This window comes from Maylandia zebra, linkage group LG22 (genome assembly GCF_041146795.1).
Source record: "Maylandia zebra isolate NMK-2024a linkage group LG22, Mzebra_GT3a, whole genome shotgun sequence".
In the NCBI taxonomy this organism is placed as follows: Eukaryota; Metazoa; Chordata; class Actinopteri; order Cichliformes; family Cichlidae; genus Maylandia; species Maylandia zebra.
In genome coordinates this window covers 19,317,270-19,336,490 of record NC_135187.1, presented here as the reverse complement: position 1 = coordinate 19,336,490, position 19,221 = coordinate 19,317,270, and the positions used below count along the sequence as shown (strand labels likewise).

General features: G+C 40.3%; 1 protein-coding gene across 28 annotated transcripts in view; it reads right to left on the bottom strand.

Moving 5' to 3' along the window:
• clasp2 (cytoplasmic linker associated protein 2) overlaps positions 1-18,931 on the bottom strand; it is a 65,728-nt gene extending 46,797 nt beyond the window's left edge. For 14 of the 28 annotated variants that reach the window (XM_076879663.1, XM_076879671.1, XM_076879674.1 and 11 more), the window contains exons 1-5: positions 17,979-18,928; positions 8,246-8,324; positions 2,833-2,936; positions 2,189-2,280; positions 206-281 (exon numbers count right to left, since the gene is read on the bottom strand). In XM_076879663.1, coding sequence (XP_076735778.1) covers positions 206-281; positions 2,189-2,280; positions 2,833-2,936; positions 8,246-8,324; positions 17,979-18,176 — 549 coding nt within the window. In that variant the 5' untranslated portion in view covers positions 18,177-18,928. Of the gene's footprint in view, positions 1-205; positions 282-2,188; positions 2,281-2,832; positions 2,937-8,245; positions 8,325-17,978 lie in introns of all 28 variants that reach the window. The other 14 variants (XM_076879655.1, XM_076879658.1, XM_076879664.1 and 11 more) reach the window with 2 other exon arrangements.
• Between the last annotated feature and the right edge of the window lie 290 nt (positions 18,932-19,221).

Sequence of the window (19,221 nt, the reverse complement as noted above, 5' to 3'; positions counted from 1 at the left end):
TCCTCACTAATAACAGTAATAATCACAGAGCTGCCTTAAGATGAAACCCAACACACTTTGACTGCTGAGAGCTGAACAAAAAGGCTTATCGACAAACTGGCTCAACAAAAACAATGACGAGCCACGCGCAGTCAAAACAAACACACACAAAAAGGTACAATTTTCCCCACCATCATGTAATCATGTATAACACTGCAGCTCTTACCTGTGGGTTTTGGTCTCCTGTCAGCGAGCAGAGATGAGGAACTATTTTACTGAGGCTCAGCGGTTGGGCTCCATACCTGAGAGTGTGAAACAGAGGCACAAGAGGAAACGTAAAAGAGAGGTGACAGTTGCCAGTGATAAATATAATTATCTGGTGTTCTTTTATAATGGAAATCTTGCTCCGCTCATTGAAAATATTTTTAGAAATTTGAAAAATATATCTATTCTAAGGCAGACTGATATTTTAGTAGCCTGTTATAAGCTACAAACACTATCTACAAACCACACACACACACACACACGCCTCAGAAATTTAACATCACACAAATATAAAAAAACATTAGTAGACAAAGATCGTTTCTTAATTTCTTCTGTTTTGTCCATTCCAGTTATGTAAAAGAACCCCCCCCGGTCCAAAAAAACAAAACAAACCCCAAACAAACCCACGCTTAGCTTTCAGAGCACTAACTGCAATACCATGCACTGTTGGTGTTTTCACAACTCTCTGAAACTCCACTGATGGGCTGGAGCACCAGAGAGCACCCCTAATAAGATGAAAATAAAAGCTGCAATAACGTCTTAATTATTTACATTGACCCAGTCCTCTAAGAGGACAAGTGGACCAAAACCACACCCTCCATGCACAACAGACCCACCTGATCCACTCACCCTAGAAGTAAAGAGCTCAGGTTTTAAACTTTTAACCTGTCTGTATGTTCACTGTGTACTTAACAAAAAATAGAAATAAGTGAAAACCCAGAAGCAGCCCATTTCTATGCCATGTTTTACTCATTCTACTCACTCATTATGGATGCCCGGGTACGTAAAGCACACATGCTCAGTGTATCTATTACATAGCAGCTTAGCATTTAGCACAACAGTGTCACCTTCCATTAGCAAAAAGATGCTAAAATTAGCACAGCAATTCTAATAGTCTAAATTTGCTCTGTGTGTGGGTGAGCTCAAGGTGGAAAACAGAGTAAAGGCCAAACCACACAGATCTCGACTGCTGAGAACAAGCAGCAACAAACAAGTACCTGTACAGACAGAAGTGTCCCTGTAGTCCTACACACACAACCTGTCGTAACTACAACCTGCCGTCCAACACCTTACTGCCCAAATCTGAATAAAAACCAATTGCAATGAAATCAAAAAGGTTAAAACCCATATTTATTTGAAAACAGTAGAAATGCAAGAGATAAAAGACTACAACTGAGCAATGTTATTTTTTTGCTTTTGTTTTTTTTTAAAGGTCATTTTTTACCCCTCTGCCTCCCAGCAAATTTCAAATTCCTATGTTGCTTTCTTCTCATTTACTGCAGTGACAATATTGACAAAAAACCTGACCTCTGACCTTGAGGTCAAGGTCACCGGGATTGAAACTCTTCTGAGATTTTTAGTAAATGCACATATTGTTTATGTTTGAAACATCTATGTGACCTTGTTGTCAAGTCATTGCATTCACAAACTTAGCTATCCATGCCACCCGTCCGCCTGGAGGGGTGACGACAATACCCCAAACAAGCCACACTTAAAAAGAGTTTGTAAACAACTCAATTTTAGTAACTGATATTTTGTCTTTAAAACTGCATCCTGCTCTAGTCTCATAACATATTTTGAAAAGGGACAAGCTAGTGGTAGGTGGGGAAATGGGAAGAAATGTGCACCACCTCAGAGTCACACAAACAGTTAAGAGGATTAATCCTGGAAAGTCGGAACATGTGTGCTCCTTGAGCAAACAAAATAGGTCATGGAAGGTGGTGGTAATAGCTCTGTGCAGCCCTCACTGAGCCAAACACTTACTAACAGAGCTTGAAAGCAGCGTAGGATTGCATAATCTGTGTTATATTATCCACCACATTATGAACTTACTTAAGGATTAAAATATGAGATTTAACACACAGAGAACAAAAAACATTGCCTATGCTTAATAAACTTGCCATTTCATTCTGGGAGCATTACAGATAAAGGAGAAGTTACTCACATGTTGAGCGTGGCACTGAGACAGAGGCAGATTCCTTCTCGAGAGCGGAAGTTCTTGTGCTTTAAACCAGGAAGCAGCCTTTCCCAAACATACTGCATGAAGGAGAACAAGAAGGATAAAAGTGTGAGCAAGAGTAAGAGAGAAAAAAAAAGAAAAAGAAGGGGTGTCAGTAGGTCATCATCATCATCAACTCATCATTGGATGAGCAGTTTATGGAGTACAGAAGAGGGCACAATCTATGGAGATGAGCACGTGAGGCATGTGTAAATAAAACAAAGCATTATGGAGTAACTTGTGTAATTCCTCCAATATCCACAAGAGGGGGTGGATAGGTAGAGTGCAGGCCCTCTGTAGTTTTTTTTAATGCATTACTAATATGGAGGTGGCTTTAATTTGCCTGTATTTTTTTCTCTGCTGTGTCACATTTTTAGAATAACTTTTTCTAGAATAACTACAACTCAATATACATGTCTTGTATAAAATTTAAATGACATTTGACAAAACTGTCTTCATCTTACATGTGGTACACTGGAGGATTTACCTGTTTAGGCAATGGTGTGTGTGTGTGTGTGTGTGTGTGTGTGTGTGTGTGTGTGTGTGTGTGTGTGTGTGTGTGTGTGTGTGTGTGTGTGTGTGTGAGAGACCATTGGTGAGGCAGTCTGTTCCATGCAGCGAAGGATGAGGGCTTGGCTGTTCTCCCTGACCTGGTCCTTGCCATCACCCAGCCTGTCCACCAGGGCCGGCAACACTACACACACAGAGAAAGGGAGTGGGTGGTGAGTAAGAGTCTATGAAAAACAGTTCACTGTGCATGCCGCACATGACACCGAAACTCTACAAGATTTAAAAGCCAAAGATATTTAAGACAAACAAAAAAACATTGCTGTACAAAGTTGAATATTCATGCTTAATATCATATCAGTGTGTCTGATAAAAAAGGGGAAAAAAGGAAAGAAAGCTTAAGTAATACAACCATCAACACCGTAGCTTTAACTAGAAAAGGGGAATGAGAGGGCAGCAAATAGGAAATGGACCATGGCTAAAATAATGTCAAATGCCCCCGTGTCAGAGAGGCTGATGTAATGCAGTGACAAAAGAAAGCCCTTTCAATGCTGGAAAACCAAGCTATGAGAACTGCAAGTTACTCCAATTCTCCCAATTTAGGAATAATAATCTTTGTACATCTGTACTCTGAAATTGTTTTTTTGCTAATAATTATTAGTCCCTTTCCCCAAGCCTATCAGGTCTGTGGGGGGTAAAAAATTCCAATCACCACAGTTTGTATGTGGGTGTGTGTAGTGTATTTGGATGACATGGTTTGTGTGTGTGGCATGTGCGTGTGCAGTCTAGCTGCACCCTGTTTGACAGGACTAAGCTATAAATAAATCAAATATGGATATTTATTTATAAACATTCATATTATTTTATGCAAAAAAGGTCAACAGGTCTACTACCAGGACAAAAACACTCCACCAGCTCCCAAACTTTTCCAAAGCAAAATAAGAAAAGGAAAAAGCAAACAAAAAGGACAAACCTCACAACCTTGTCCACGCTTCCATCTCCATTAACCCCTCATCAACCCCACATACCTGCTCATACTCACAACAATAACAAACTACTGCAACTTAAACAGTGACACTAATTCATGACGTACTAGTGTACAAGCAGAGTACTGCATTTTTAGAACACCAACGATAAAATATGACACAAACCTCTGATGATGTTATCGAACAAACGTGCTGTTAAAGTTAAATAAATTTTGTTCTATCACTAGCTATCACAATTTGCCCCACCCAACAAATGGATGGGATTGGTGCACTGCTATGCAACATAACCCTGGGCTGTCCACGGCTTTGAGACTGTCATTGGTGCACTGCAATTTCAAGAAAGAAAAAAAGGAAAAAAAGGCAGGACTTTTTTATTTAGCAGTGGAGGTCAATGCTACAGAGGCTTTGGATACACTAGTTGTCTTGTTTAGTTGGGTCACTTCATTGTTATTTTAATTAGTTGGATTTGTTGCAAAGAAATACAACATACAATAAAACCAACCTTTAATTTAAGTTAAAAACTGCCACATACATGTGGCAGTTTTTAATATTTACTATCATTAAACAAACAAAAAGTCCCCAACTGTTTCATTAGACTGCAATCTTATCTGTAATTAAAATTTCTGAGATTCTGCTACTTCTGTGTCAGGCTGACCTGACTGAATGAAAGGTTCCACGCTGCCTCCATATAATCTTACAAATATATTACGTTACCTTTGCAAATGGTAAATACAAATTTACACAGATGCACCTCAATTTATTTTGAGTTTTCACAACACAGATTGGACTGATCAGCTCTTTGGTCAGTAAACTACGATCCTACCAAATTTCTCAACTGTTGGACAACTGATGGTTGGACAACTGTTATGGTTACACTCATAATGAGAAAGACAGTACATCAATAACCTTTCAGCCAAAACAAACAAACAAACAAACAAAAACAAAACAACCCCAAACACTTTTGCAGCAGTTTTCATTTTAACAGCTCAGCTACCACCAAGCCATATCCTCTGAAAACTGTAAACCAACTTGTCTGTGTTAGAACATTTAACACTTCAGCCAATGAGTGTCAGAACTGATATATTTCCAAATGTTTAATTTTATAATACTTTTTTTTTTTTTTTTTTTTTAAAGAGCACACACATCAAGCAAGAGTTTTACTAACTCCATCATCCAAGGGCAGAAGCTGCTCCTCCTAAACCAACTAGATATGAAGCCTACTCCCTTACAAAAGGAAAAAGGGCTCAGAGTCATATGTTATGATTTCACTTCCCTTTCAGTGAATTCACTTGGAACAAAACATACAGTTTGAGATATTACAACGACACGTCCTGGCTGAAGACACCTCGAGTCACGCATATGACCTGTGAAGACATATGCGAGGCCTCCGCCTGCACATGTACCCCTCTGATCACAGTCACCCCTCAGTTGTTAGACTCTGGCTGGCTATCTACTGCAGGTAAACTCTTTTGTCCACAGACTCTAAGTCAGGCCCTGCTGATGTTAGCCAAAACTACACAGTTGGCATGTCGGCCACATGTGAAATGTTAACTGCATGTTTTGTTGCCAGGTTCGGTGCTAAACCTTGGACAATATCATCCCCAGGTGTGATACGAATCCAAAGCCAGAGCTGGCTCTCACATGGCTGCAGTTCTGCCATCTATCCCCAAGAGAGCAACACATCTGCTGCTGTGGTTACGCTGCTGTGAATACAGCCTCCAAGCAAAGGTCCACCTTCAGGGCTCCAGAGAGACCTGACGCCTCAAAGGAACAACCTTCAGTCCTCTTAGCTATGGGACAGAGTTGAGAGGGGCTCCAGCAGCAGGGAGACACTCCTTCCTCCTATCTGTTGTTTTAGAAGGCACTACAGGTCGCTAGTCATCTCTGCACACTTTTGTTTGACTCTGTTATTTGAATGCTAGATTGTGGCCTTTCTGCTGGGTCTGCCATGCCCCAGGGTGCTGGTGGTCCAACTTCAGTTCAATGACTGCTCTGAGGGCCATGTATACATGTCTTGTACTGAATACGTTGAATCGAAATAAAATGTTATGACAATAACTTTTGTTCCCTGAAAAAGAGGACCATGATACAACATCAAAGCCCTTTTTCCATTAGTTTTTACTCGGATCAGCTCGACACAACGTAGTATGACTCACCATGACTCGTTTTCCATTACAATCCAGTACCAGCTAATGTGTGTGGGGTTGTTAGAGCAATGTGGCCGTGCATTGGGGAGCTGCATTGTTTTTTGCAGCTGTTTCCTTCATTTCAAGGTATCAAAAGCGGCAGTTTTGATTTATGTGAAGGAGATGCTCTGATGGCTCATCAAATGAAAACACTGATTAGCCAATCGGTGGCATGCAGTCTGCTGATGTCACATTTTCGAATTCCATGGAACCCCAGTGGAGTAGGTGCTAAAAACAAAGTGCGTGGTATCGGGTACTATCACCTAATGAAAAACCATGAAAAGTGTGCTAAGCCCACCAAGGAGGTACTAATGGAAAGGGGCTCAAGTTGCAATTGAAGATGGGCTATCAAACTGAGGGATGATTATAAAAACAGGTGCATATGTGCAGGAGGGGCCCGACATATCTTGTCACAGGTCGTCTACCTTAAATGTAATAACAGAAGCATCTTCAGCCAGAACACAGAGGAGCATGATATCCCATACTGTACTATATACTGTGCTGTACCGCACAGTATATAGTACATATACATAGTACGTATAAGCGTTCTTATACTTCTGTAAAAAAAAAAAAATGATATAGACACTTTAACACTTTGTTTGAATGTGCTGCTAACACAAGATTTTTATGTCTGTTTATGATTCCTTTAAGCTAGAAAAGCTATCAAGCGTATTCCATTTAATCTGGAGAGAATAGATACCCTGCCTTTTTATATATATTTTTTAAAATGACGCGATATATCTGTGTGCTGTTTTTAAAGATCTCCATCTATACAGTTGAGTAGTTTCAGGTTAAGTGCTAGACAGATTCAGCTCAGAAAGTGTAGAATGCTGTTGGTTTTCATGTCTTCATTCTCAACTTGGGCAGCCTCAAAGTCAACAAACACAAAGGTTTGAATGGTCTCTCCCAAAATTTCTGTATTATATAAACTTCAAACCTCACTCTGACATTCATGCAATAATACACAACAAAATGGCATAACCCCGAACGCACGCACGCACGCACAGGAAAAAGACAAGATGACATCACTGTATCACTCCCCCCACTGATGTTTCACGCTAGGAATGTGGGTAGGAGTGTGTGTGTGTTTCTGAGTGCACATTACACTACCACAACAGCTGGTTGCCTTGGCAACAAGGACAATAACCTCAAACAGAAAAAGTGGCAGCGGGGGCCATTGTTGCACATGACTTCATTTCTTTCATTAAAGATGAAAACATACACAGGCACACTTCTACCGAGCAATCTAACTGGCCAATCACGTCTCTTCATTTTTTAGTCGAGAAGAAAATATAATTATGTCAAAGTAAAGTCCTTCATGATGTGCATGTTTCACTTCCTTTTCCACTTAACACAAGGGAGCTACTCGGAAGTGAAGGATGGTCACTGCACAGTTTTAAAGAACACGAACACGAACACACACACACACACACACACACACACACACACACACACACACACACACGGAGTAATTGCAGCTGCCCTGTGCAATAAGTCAGCCCTGTAGATCAATACAATCCCTCAGTCTCAATGATCTCATCTTCCTCCCCTCACTGTGTATGTGTGGGCGGGTAGGTGTGTGGAACTGTATGGGTGAAGGGAGATGCAGAGAATACAGGGAAGGAGAAATGGAACTCAGAAAGAAGGAGGGAGATTCCATGGTTGGCATTGGCTCAGAGAGATGTTTTTAGCGTCCATTCGTAACACACACACATCTGCATTCATATAAAGCTCTTGGATAAAGAGAGTGTGTGTGGTAGACTATACACAGTGTGACCAGTCCAGCCTTTACAGAGTAGCACAGCAGGCTTCAGCAGGTTTGCCGGTGACAAGAGGCAGTGTGGCTGACGAAGACAGCTGGTGACACCTTAAGGGCATCCACAAGGTCTGGCACCGAGATAACACAAATACACAATGGCAGAGCATGAAATCTGATATGAGATTTAGTTCCTGAGGTCATGAATCAAGGTGTGGTTTGGGGGTGTACTAGAGTGAGCTACAGTGGGCCTAAATATAGAGATGCATAATAGACACGGAGTGGTGCCAGGCTGCAGGGTCTATCTCAGAAGAACCACAAAGTGGAAGTGAGAGACAAAATGGAAGGACATATGTCAAAATGCCAAAGATTCACACGACATCTAGTGAAACTGACTGCTATATTGTTTTTGTTACACTTCTGAATTCAAAAGGCCAGACAAACACACTTCCTTGACTAGCGATTGCTGTTTACGATAAAAGAACAAAGAGATAAAGATCTATTTGCAGTGAAATTTAAAAGGACAACTTAAAGAAAACAAAGCATAGAGATAGATAAGATATCTCACCTGTGCCGAGGTATCCTTTAAACCGCTCTCCAATGCGATCCACAAATGCCCCACAGATATCTATCCCCAACAACGCCACCTACAAAACAGAATAAGAAAAATCAAACAGTTATAGCGGGCCACACACAAAAATTATTATATTATACATATCAATATACAGTCCGTTTTCTACATCAGTGACAGCAGTGAGAGGAAGAGAAAGGGGAGGAGGATTACATTCGATTCTGACATCCTGAATATTTTTTAAAGACCATCGAGGTTGTTTATTAAGTTTCTACTGACTCAGCAGACAGGTGAGACTGTGAATGATCCTTTTTCCATATTGAGAGTAGGGGTGGGCGGTATAAATGGTATACGATAGAAACGATATAAATTTGGCCAACGGTAGAGATTTTGACTATACCGCTCTACCACGATAGCGCATGTTGATGGTGTCATTAAGCTGCGCCTGTTTTGATCAAAAGCATTGCAGCAGCTACAAACAACATCATCTGCAAATTATGCCGGGCGACAGTAATAGCAAAGAGACAAAGCACTTTTGGAAAATGAGGAAAGCCGAAACCTGAGCTTCCTCCACTTCCCTACCCCTCATCAAAGCATGTGCCAGATTTCGATGTCTCATTATGGAAATTTGTGATCGTTTTTTTTTCTCATTTGCCCCTAACCACCAGAAACTGTCACGTTAACTTTCATCGAGTGGAAAAAAGTTAGCGCTCAACCTCCAGCTTCACTGTGCTAACATAGCCGTGTAGCTAGCGATCGCGTAGCATCATTATATACGAGCTAGCCCAACTTCAGTAACCCTACAAACGTCACTGCTGTTTAGTTTTCTGTCTTCATTTATGTTGGAAGTGATAGCAGAGCTGTACGTTTGAATTTTTCAGAAATCTCTCAGTCAGAACATGATTGAGAGATAGAGATATATATATATATATATATACACACACATATACATACACACACACACACGTGGAAACTAGCGAGCTAACTTACTTCTGTTTTCATGGATGCCTGGATGCTAAACTTAATTGTTACATCTGGTAAAGCAGCAACGCTGATCATTTTATTAAAGATGAAAGAATTTACACAGTTTTTAACTCTCAGCAATGATGCCAAAGTGTTCGTTTGACTTTGGGACCTGAAGAAGACGGAGTTTTGGACCCAGATTACTCCGCGAGGCTCCTGACTACGGTAGCCGTAATGCGCCGACAATCCATCAAGCGGTGCGGCTTCATAGCTTACCAAAGTCATACTAAAACATTTTTGACAGATTTCTGTGCGCTGTGTAGCACATAAAATCGGTTCGAGGTGAGTAAGCACAACCAGAATTCATACATAAGACACAGTCGATTTTTGAGAAAATTGAAGGATTTTAAGTGTGCCTTCTAGTGTGTAAAATCGCGATATATATCGTTATGCACATGCTTCAAATTATACTGTGATATGGATTTTAGGCCATATCACCCAGCCCTGAGAATCAAAATCTTGCCCCCACTCGCTTTAGAGATGTAATTTAGGCCAGTCAGGCATTTTCCAAACCTGTCCGAGTCTCAGCTATATCACAAACACGAGAGACTACCAACAGAAACGGAGTACAAATTGGAAGTAATTCATTCTAAGCAGCTTAAGAGTGTAGAGGAAAAGAAAAATAAATAAAGACATTTCAGACATTTTAACGGTGGTGAATGAACATAAGTAAACCTTCCAAACTTTCACCAACATACAGTACAACCAGGGCTGTGCACTTAATCCAGTTTAAATCGAAAGACTCAATTAAAAGACAACTTAATAAACTTAAATAAAGTCTATTATTTCTCCAAACTATGTGAGTTTGCGTCTTAGATAATCATGCTCTGAATATCGACCAACATAATTGTGATTTCTGCCACAACCTAGTAGCTCCAAATACAACTACTTGCTTTTGAGAACTGATGATACTCGAGCAACCTCTATGTTTTGGTGATAACCCCAACATGGAACAAAAAAAGATCTCAAAAAAAGACTGTGATAATTTAATCACACAAATGCTTAATGAACAGTGACAGGCTGAGGCTCAAAACATGCTTGAATTGTAATGTATATTCTGTCGTTAACTCGGAGCTCAAACCGAGACAATGAGTGTTGTGTTTAATGGCTAACACCTTGCCGTTTCAAAGATAACTGCATGTCAACAGCTGCGGCACTCCTGGTTATGCAACACCCAGTCAGCTGTGTCCTCTTTAAACTACCTGCATAACTGCAGCTAATGGAGGTGCACACTGATATGCATTTTGAAAATCCGGTTAAAAATTATCCTGGAAAGAAACATAATGACTGAAGTCACAAGTGGAATAGAACGTGATGGCACCATTATTGTGGTGTGGGATTGTGTTCTCTAAAGTCACCTTTAATAGTCCTTCCACACTCTTCTCCACTGCCTCTCTGCGTTTTAATTCACCTCACAAGCAGAAGAAAAACTGGCCTGCGATATGATTCTTAGGGGGATACAGAGTTGTGTCTAGCGGTGGAGATGAGTTTTTCCACTGTGATCCTGACTAGGATCACATGCGCTGTGCTGCTGGAATGCTTGTTTTGGCAGTGCTGTGGTAAAAACTGAAGTGAAAAAAAAAAAATTAAACATGACTCTCTGGACTCAGTAGGGGAGTCAGACTGCAGTTTTTCCCTATTTTAGTCAAAGGAAGAACAAAGGCAGGTATCTACAGAAACAACAAGGGGAGCGATGAGGAAAGCATGAAACGGGGATGAGGGCCAAGTCATGACACACAAAGCAAAAATCACCTGGAGAAGAAACACAAGCCCTGGGTCAACATGACTCCGTCATCCTGACCTAATTTACAGGGAAGGGGGTGGCAAAGACAAGAAAAACACCAGGAAAAAGACAAAAACGGTAAAGGATGGAAACAGCCCCTGGGCCTCCCATCCCCCTCTTCCACTCAGCACCCCAACGAGCTTGGAGCCCATAACCATATGGCATCCTCAATGGGAGAGACAGAGGAGAAGACAGAGTATGAGAGAAGGAAGGGACTTGACATGAGGAAATGCTGGAGAAACAAAAAAGCCCAATTTCTGAGAAGTTTCAAGTCAGGTATGGCCTCAAAATACTTAAAAACCCTATACAATAAACCATGTGCATGTTTTTAGTAGCACTGACACCAACACATTTTCTGTATCTCCAGATTACAGGATTCAAAATGACGGGGGAGCTGAGGTATGTTGGAGAAAAGAAAAAAACAAACTGCAAATATATTTAGTGCCGTATGAATGGCTCTTTGTGAAGCCCCAGCCTGCTTAGCCTGCTGATACGCATACCAGGTACAGGTTTTACTCTGGATTCCAGTAAGGGGTTAAAGTGAGTGTTTGATTGAAGAAAAAAAAAAGTGTCCAACGCTCACAGAGAAATAAAGACAGACACTCAAACCATATGATTACAGAACAGACGGTTAATAGAAAACAAACTGCTCACAATTTTTGGTAAATGAATGAATGTTTCAGTTATTTATCAAGCATAGATACTCAAAACTAGCTGGCTCTAGAATCTTCTCACACTGGTTATATTATAACATGAATTCTTAACAGAGAACAGTGGTAAGGCAATAGAAAAGACCGCATATGTATCGGGATATCACCAAGCTAATAAGCAACTACAGCTCTACTCCGAACCATTAATCCAGTGATTATAAAGAATAAAGAAAAGGACCAGAAGCAGATTTAGACCATTGTCTGATCCTGCTCCTCAGAGCCAAGCTACTGTTATAGACTACAGTTCAACAGTTCCTGCAGCTGCTTCCCACAAAAAAGCGGCGATCAATTCCATTCACTGGATGGTGTTTCCTGTGAAGCACCTGCAGGAAGAAGCCAACACAAAAATAATTTTATTGCACAATAAAGAAAAAAATCTGAATATGGTGACACTGAAATGGACAGCGCCAAGTCGGGATCTGAATCTTAAATCTCCAAATTTATAATTTCCTTTAACCAATACATGCAGCTTTATCTGACATGTGTTGACAGCGATGTCAAACTAAATGCAGCAAAGTGATGTCAGCTAAAAGCATTTTCTATTGATGCTGTGTTCTGGATTAAATATAATACAATGGGTTCAATGAAGCTAAAAACTGGTGTAGGCCCACAGACTGTACATGACAGACGGACACAGCCACAAGAAAAATCACTTGCTTTTTTCTGGACTTATTTCTTAGACGAGTCCACAGTTTCATTTATTAAACCTGGAAAACTGTATGCTAACACAACTGATCACACAGCAAACCACATTAATCGTCAGATAACGCATCTTGAATACACAAACACCACAAACATGCTCTTGAGGTCCACATCAGTAACATGTCTCAGGCCCATAGGTCACTGCTTGTGTAGGTCTGCTCCCCATGACCTATAAGCAGAACTGATAATGACACAGGTATCACTTAAATATTACCAAATACTAGAGGTGGGAATCACCATACATCCCACGATACGATATTATTGCAATTTTTTAAAATATTTTGCGATATTCAGATTCTGTACATAAAGGTAAACTTTAGCAATATTCATTTTATCTAATATCAAAGTCTCGCACTCAGTCTTTCTCTCATTTCAGTCAGTTTTATTGTTGACAAACTGAACGGTTTGTATTACAGTCTAGTCCAACTTAACTGAATGCAACCATCTGGTACAATTATAGCTATTCTGAACTATGCAATATGAAAACTATGCAGCCCCTTCAGCAACTGAAGAATTTGAAAGTAAATTAAAACAAAATATAATTTTACATTAAATAAAAAAGTTTTAAACTTAATTAAAATAAAACATGTCTTAAATTAAAATAAGTAAACCGTCATGTTTATTGCTGCCAAAAAACAGTTAAACACATTTGGACAGTGAAGGAATGTCAGGATTCTTGCTCAGAAAAAGTATCAACATGCTCTGAAGTCAGAGCACAAAAACCTTTTTGTAACAAAATATCAATTTCTGCTGTCCCTGTATCGATACATTATTAGCAAATAAAATATCACGATACTTAGAGCTGGGCGATATGAGATTTTTTCATATCACGATATGTTTTTTTCATTTCAGGCGATAACGATATCTATCACGATATAAGCCAAATAACTATATTTGTAAGATTTAAATGTGCCGTTGCTCACAAGTAAAATGTGAAATAATCAGCAGCTTGTTTTTATTTAAATATTTATTTCCCATAATAAGTTCAACAGGGTAGATGTACTTAAGGAACATGAGACTTTTTCAGATAAATAAAGGCAAATATTGCAAACTACACAAAAGGCAGCCGCTAAAGCGTTTAAGTTTCAAAATAGAACAAACGAAACAGACTAAATTGTCAATTCCACTTAGAAACAAAATATTAATTCTAAAAATAAATCTTAGTTTGTTTTACAGAAGAACAGACAAAACTGACTAACTTTTGTCAATATCAAATAAACTGAGAACTAAAAGGAAATTCTCAATCTCTCCTTGTTGTATAGCTGAGCTTTTCTAACAGTTTTAACAGTTACTTTAGTCTGACAAAAGCTGAATGACGAATTAGCGCTTCCAGTCAGAGACTGAGGCTACGTCCACACGTACACGGGTATTTTTGAAAACGGAGATTTTCCGTTTTCGTTTTAAAAAATAATCCCGTCCACACATTAAGGCAGAAATGAAGGAAAACGCTGCTATGAACATGCCAAAGCAGCAGGTGGCGCTAGATTCCTAACCGTGCAGAAATGTTGGCCAATCAGAAGTCTAGAAGCCTCGGTGGGAAAAAGTAAACAAAGCTGGGGCATAGAAGCAGAACCGAGTCGTATGTGTGGAGGGACAGTAACTGTGTGTATATGTAAGCATTTAAACACTGCAGAGAGTAGAATTAACAGTAACAGTATTGTAGAAATTCATTTCACCGAAACAATAACGTGGCGCACAGTGTGACGCATGCACCAGTTTATTGTATTTCCAGTAGGGCTGCTCAATTAATCGAATTTTAATCACGATTACGATCTGGGCTTTCAACGATCATTAAAAATGACTGAGCCGATTATTAGCCCCTCCCTCATTTATCCGCGACACCTTAAAGGCCGGTCCGTGAAAATATTGTCGGGCATAAACCGGTCCGTGGCGCAAAAAAGGTTGGAGACCGCTGATTAAGAGGACCCGAGGGAAGCTCGGAAAGCTAAGCAGAAGTTATTTGGAGAGTGACTGCCGTTGGTTGAAAAGAGAGTTTAAAAAAAAAAAAAACTTCAGTGGTGTTGCACACTATTTTATATTATTTTTTTTAAAGTCATTGTTAACCCTTTAAAGCCGGTCAGAGCTGCATGCTCCGTTTTGCATAACTATTGTTAAATCCCTGTAGAACCTGAACCGTGTAAGCTAGCGCAATAATTTGTTTTGCATATGAAACCGGAGGAGTTGTACTTACATCTTATGCCATCAGGTTGTCCTCGGTCACGGTTTCGTTCCACATATAGCTTTGCAAAAATTGCATAAAAAGCGCTTGCAGGAACAAAAACATAATATTCCAGAAACACGCTTTGCCGTTCCTATCAGCTGTTCGTAACCCTTCCCACAGTGAAATGATGCACATGCTGTTTTCTTTGCAAATTTGCATCATAGGATTGTTTTTTGTTTTTCCTCTCCAAAATAAAACTATGAAGACACTCAAAATAAATTTCCTGTTGTTGTAAACTATTTTTTACAACTTTATTGTATTTAAAGTTTTGAGGGATAAACCTCTTAAATTTCTCCAAGTAGAAATATATGTAAACAAAACAAAAGCGATTTTCAATTTTTTTTGTAGTTTATTGCACTTTTTTGCAATTTATGTAATTACTATGGACTTAATGCATACATATTATTAAAATATGGGCTATAACAGTTGTATTGATGTATAGCAACTTGAAATGCTCCCACAAATGGCACTACAGCATGTAAAAAAATAATATAAGCTCTGGTGGACTTGGTTCTATAGTAGGTCTTAAAGGGTTAAATAAATATCGTCAAATAATCGTGATCTCAATTTCAGTGAAAATAATCATGATTATCATTTTTGCCATAATCGAGCAGCCCTAATTTCCAGACTTGCTTTCGGCACAATTTACAGTGCACGCTACTCTGTTTTTTGTCAGACTTGAAATAGCCGAAATACCTTCACACTACGGAACTTCTATGGCTCTTCCGTTCGACAATCTCTCCGGCATTGGAACCATCATCTGTTTTCTCTTCGGTCACGCTCGGTTGATTTTTCTAGTCGGCACACTCATTTCCTCCATGCGCTGGCTCCATTACCCGCTGGCTGCTTCCCAAACAAACACGCGTGCGGCTTGGCACTTGTGCTGTACGTAACAAGTCACGCGACGTGACGCTGCGGCTGTGATTGGTTCGGCTCTGCGCTACTTAATTTGGATTGGCTGACTTTTTTTTATTTATTTTTATTAAGAGGACAAGAGCGGCGAGGTCTATCGCGATAGCTTAATTTCTCTATCGAGTAAAAGTTATATCGCGATACACATCGTTATCGTTCTATCGCCCAGCTCTAACGATACTACACAGTATCAATTTTTTCCCCCACCCCTACCAAATACCATTCCTTATTCTAACTGTAGACTGTGGTTATGTTTCTATAGGCATCTATCCTAAAGCATAGACTGTAAATCATAAGTAGATATTATTATTATTATTATTATTATTATTATTATTATTATATTTAAATGTATACTTATTTTACTGTATCTGTTTATCTTATCGAGATGTTTGTTTACCATATAGTATTTTAATTTTAGCTACATGCTATTCCACCTATTTAACATATTTGCCTGTTGCTCTTAACTTTATTTTCACAAAGTTGGGATAAATTAAGCTTTTCTTATCTTATCAACGCAAGCTTTAGTGTGTGGCATCTCTTACACTCCATTAGACACAATTCAAAGTGTTTGGACAGAGGAGTGTGGATCAGTTTGAGCAGTGATGGGTCATATGGACCTGCTCTCCATAAAGGCAGCATGCAATATTAATATTCTCTCTTCTATAGGCTCTCTAGCTTCTGTACTCTTCTGTAAGCAAATTTGATTTCCTATTCCGTCTACACAAACACACACACACAGAAAAGAAGCAGATGAGGCAGGGAGGCGAGGATACATTATTGAACTGATCAATAAGAAAAGGAAACAGTGAAGGGCACACAAACGCAGCCAAGAAACAGAATATTTTTTCCATTACTAAGAGGCACTTGATTGTGACACTCTTTGTGCCTGAAAGATCTCTGAAATGTATTTGTAGGTCTTGAGTTGTGTTTTCCACTCACGCTTAGCCTGTGTCTGACTCTAGTTCTTGTTTCCTTAAATGCCTCCTGTATTCATCTCCTCTCTTCAACTCTTTATCACCCCCCCCCCTCCCCCCACCCGCAACTGCTGACTCAGCATGTTGCTTACAGCTTAAGGCCTTCTACCCAACAGAGATCATGAGCATTGCTAAAAGCCTGCTGTATGAAGGCCTCTGGGGCTCCCAACTCACTTGCACATCAGTGCAAAGTGACTGATCTGAGCTCGAGTTACTGGCTGTGTCATCTACATAAAAGAACAAACCTAAACAAAGAAAGATGTTAGCTTATCACAGCCACAGGAGATTAAAAAAAAGGCTATAGCACCATACAAAACCATTCACTGAGCATTTCTCTTCACTATTTTTAACAATAGCAAAAAATTCAGCTTATAAAAAGCTTTCTTCTTGAACATCTAACAGGGATACTAAGCGGACAATTGGTGAAGACTCCACAGCTGTTTTTGTACAGTGCTTCTCACAATACCGATTTCACTATTCCTAAAGTTTCCATGGTACTAAATGGAAATGAATATTAAAAGTTTTATTTAAAAGATCACAAGACCAAAATGACAATAAAGTCCAGAACACTTTCTTTCTCTAGCTGGGTGTCGTCAAATTAAAAATCTCTTCCAGAGGCTCAGATGCTTCCTTATGCTGAGCACACAATTTCCACACTCATACAGACTTTGAGTCCTGCATATCAGTGCAGATGAAACTAATCAGTCCAAAAAGCGACTCGAGAGTAATACTGCAGCATGGCTTTAAAAGGGATTTCCAGCTGTTATGACTTGCTGTCTGGACTGGTGTGATGTGCTGGCAGAAATGGCACATTCCTAACTCTGTCTGCAAACCAGCACATTACACACAAAATCCAGGACTTAAATAAGGAGAATACTGAGAAAATCTTGAAGAGAGAGGAGATCAAAGGAGAGAGAGAGAAAATAAAACATGGATCATAACAATGAATCTCCCAACCCCTCCCCCATCCCATCCAATGCTCCAGCAGTCTACAGTCCTAACAATGGGTCTCCTTAACACAGACACGCACACAACCAAAACAGCAGCACAAACCCAACAAACCACAGGAATGCCCCTCAAAAGCACTCCTCAATGCTTGGGTTGCATTTAAAGATGTCTGCCTCTTGTGCTCCAGGATTAGGATGTCATAAAGAATCACAGAGCCTTCTGCTTCTTGCCAGCGCTTTTGTTGGAATTTTCCAGTGCACACATTAATCTCAAAACATTAGACTTGGGTCTTCTTCATATCGTTAACAGGTCTTTAAAATGTTTTACATCATCTTTTGAAAACTATCTCAGTAAATGTCAGTGCTGTCTCTTCCCAGGTACCAGGCAAACCAGTGGAAAACAATTCACGAACAGGCCGAAGGAATGGCTCATACGATGACAGCTCAAGCTCTCTCACCTTGAAATTGCTGGAGTTCACCCATCCCGTTAACTCGTCTATAGTCTTGTCCAGCCGGGGTTTGTCCTGCTCTACGTCCGGGGAGCGATGCGGATCGTTCAGATAGTCAATAAGGTCCTGTCCGACCTGCAACCTGCGGGTAACATCTTTCTGCAGTACCTGCTGGTAAAAATACTCCATGTTGTCATGTTCCTCCATTGGGCACTCAGTGCCGTGCGGCCAGCCGCTGAAGCCGGCCGGAGACAGGAGACAGTGGTCGGTGGGACGGGGTGCAAAGAACTCGAGCTGCGAAGTGTAAACCCTTCAAGGGACAGAGACACCGTGCAGTCTGGACTGCCTCTAACTGATGTTTAGTCATCAACGTACAATCCCTTGCAATATATATATATATGTGTATAGATCAATGTAGCATAGAAATCATCCCTCCACTTTATACGTTACGACAAAGACGAAGCTGGCTGGTTTCCTTATTAGATACCGTTAACTCAGAGGGAACTTAAACTTGGCGAAACTTCGGGAAACGAATAACCGCAGTGGCCCTCAGCCGGTTCCTTTAATATAACCTCATCAGAAAAAAATAGCAAATATGCTTGGCTGTTATGCTAACAAAAATAGCACATAGAAAGCTAGCACGGCCACCCAAACAAATATGGACAGCTTCACAAAAGCTAGCTCAGCTAGCTACCGTCAGTTATCCGCAGGCCTCAGTCCGCTGCTCTATTCCATGACCGCAGGCTTTAAAGGCGTTCAACGGTCAACTCCGTCCGGGGCAAAGTTGCACCAAACTTCCACAAAAATAGTTCAGCTCCAGTCCGGGGGTCTCTGATTTCTCTTTAACCCAGGAATAATCGCTGCTGCCGTTAAAGCCGTTATTAGGCGCTGAAAGCTGCGCGTTGCCGGGGACTGCAGTTCACCAGGAGGCGCAACCGATCAACGATCAGGCCGATGGGTCTTCGGGCACTGCACAGCCAGCCTGCATAATGCCTGATGTAAAATGTAAAATAAACAAGTGCACTGTGAACCACATCCGTACTAAAATAGGGAAATATATACGCTTATTAACTTAAGATATATTTTTATTGATTGTGGCTGGTTAATTTCTATTCTCTGTTCTAGAAACGATAAACAAAATTACTGTTTACGTGTGGGCGTGTCCGCTGTCTACACGGCCCTCTGCTGACATCTAGCGGCGTCACGGCTGCACAGTCTCTATTCAAATTGCTGCAGTTTACTATGAAGTAGG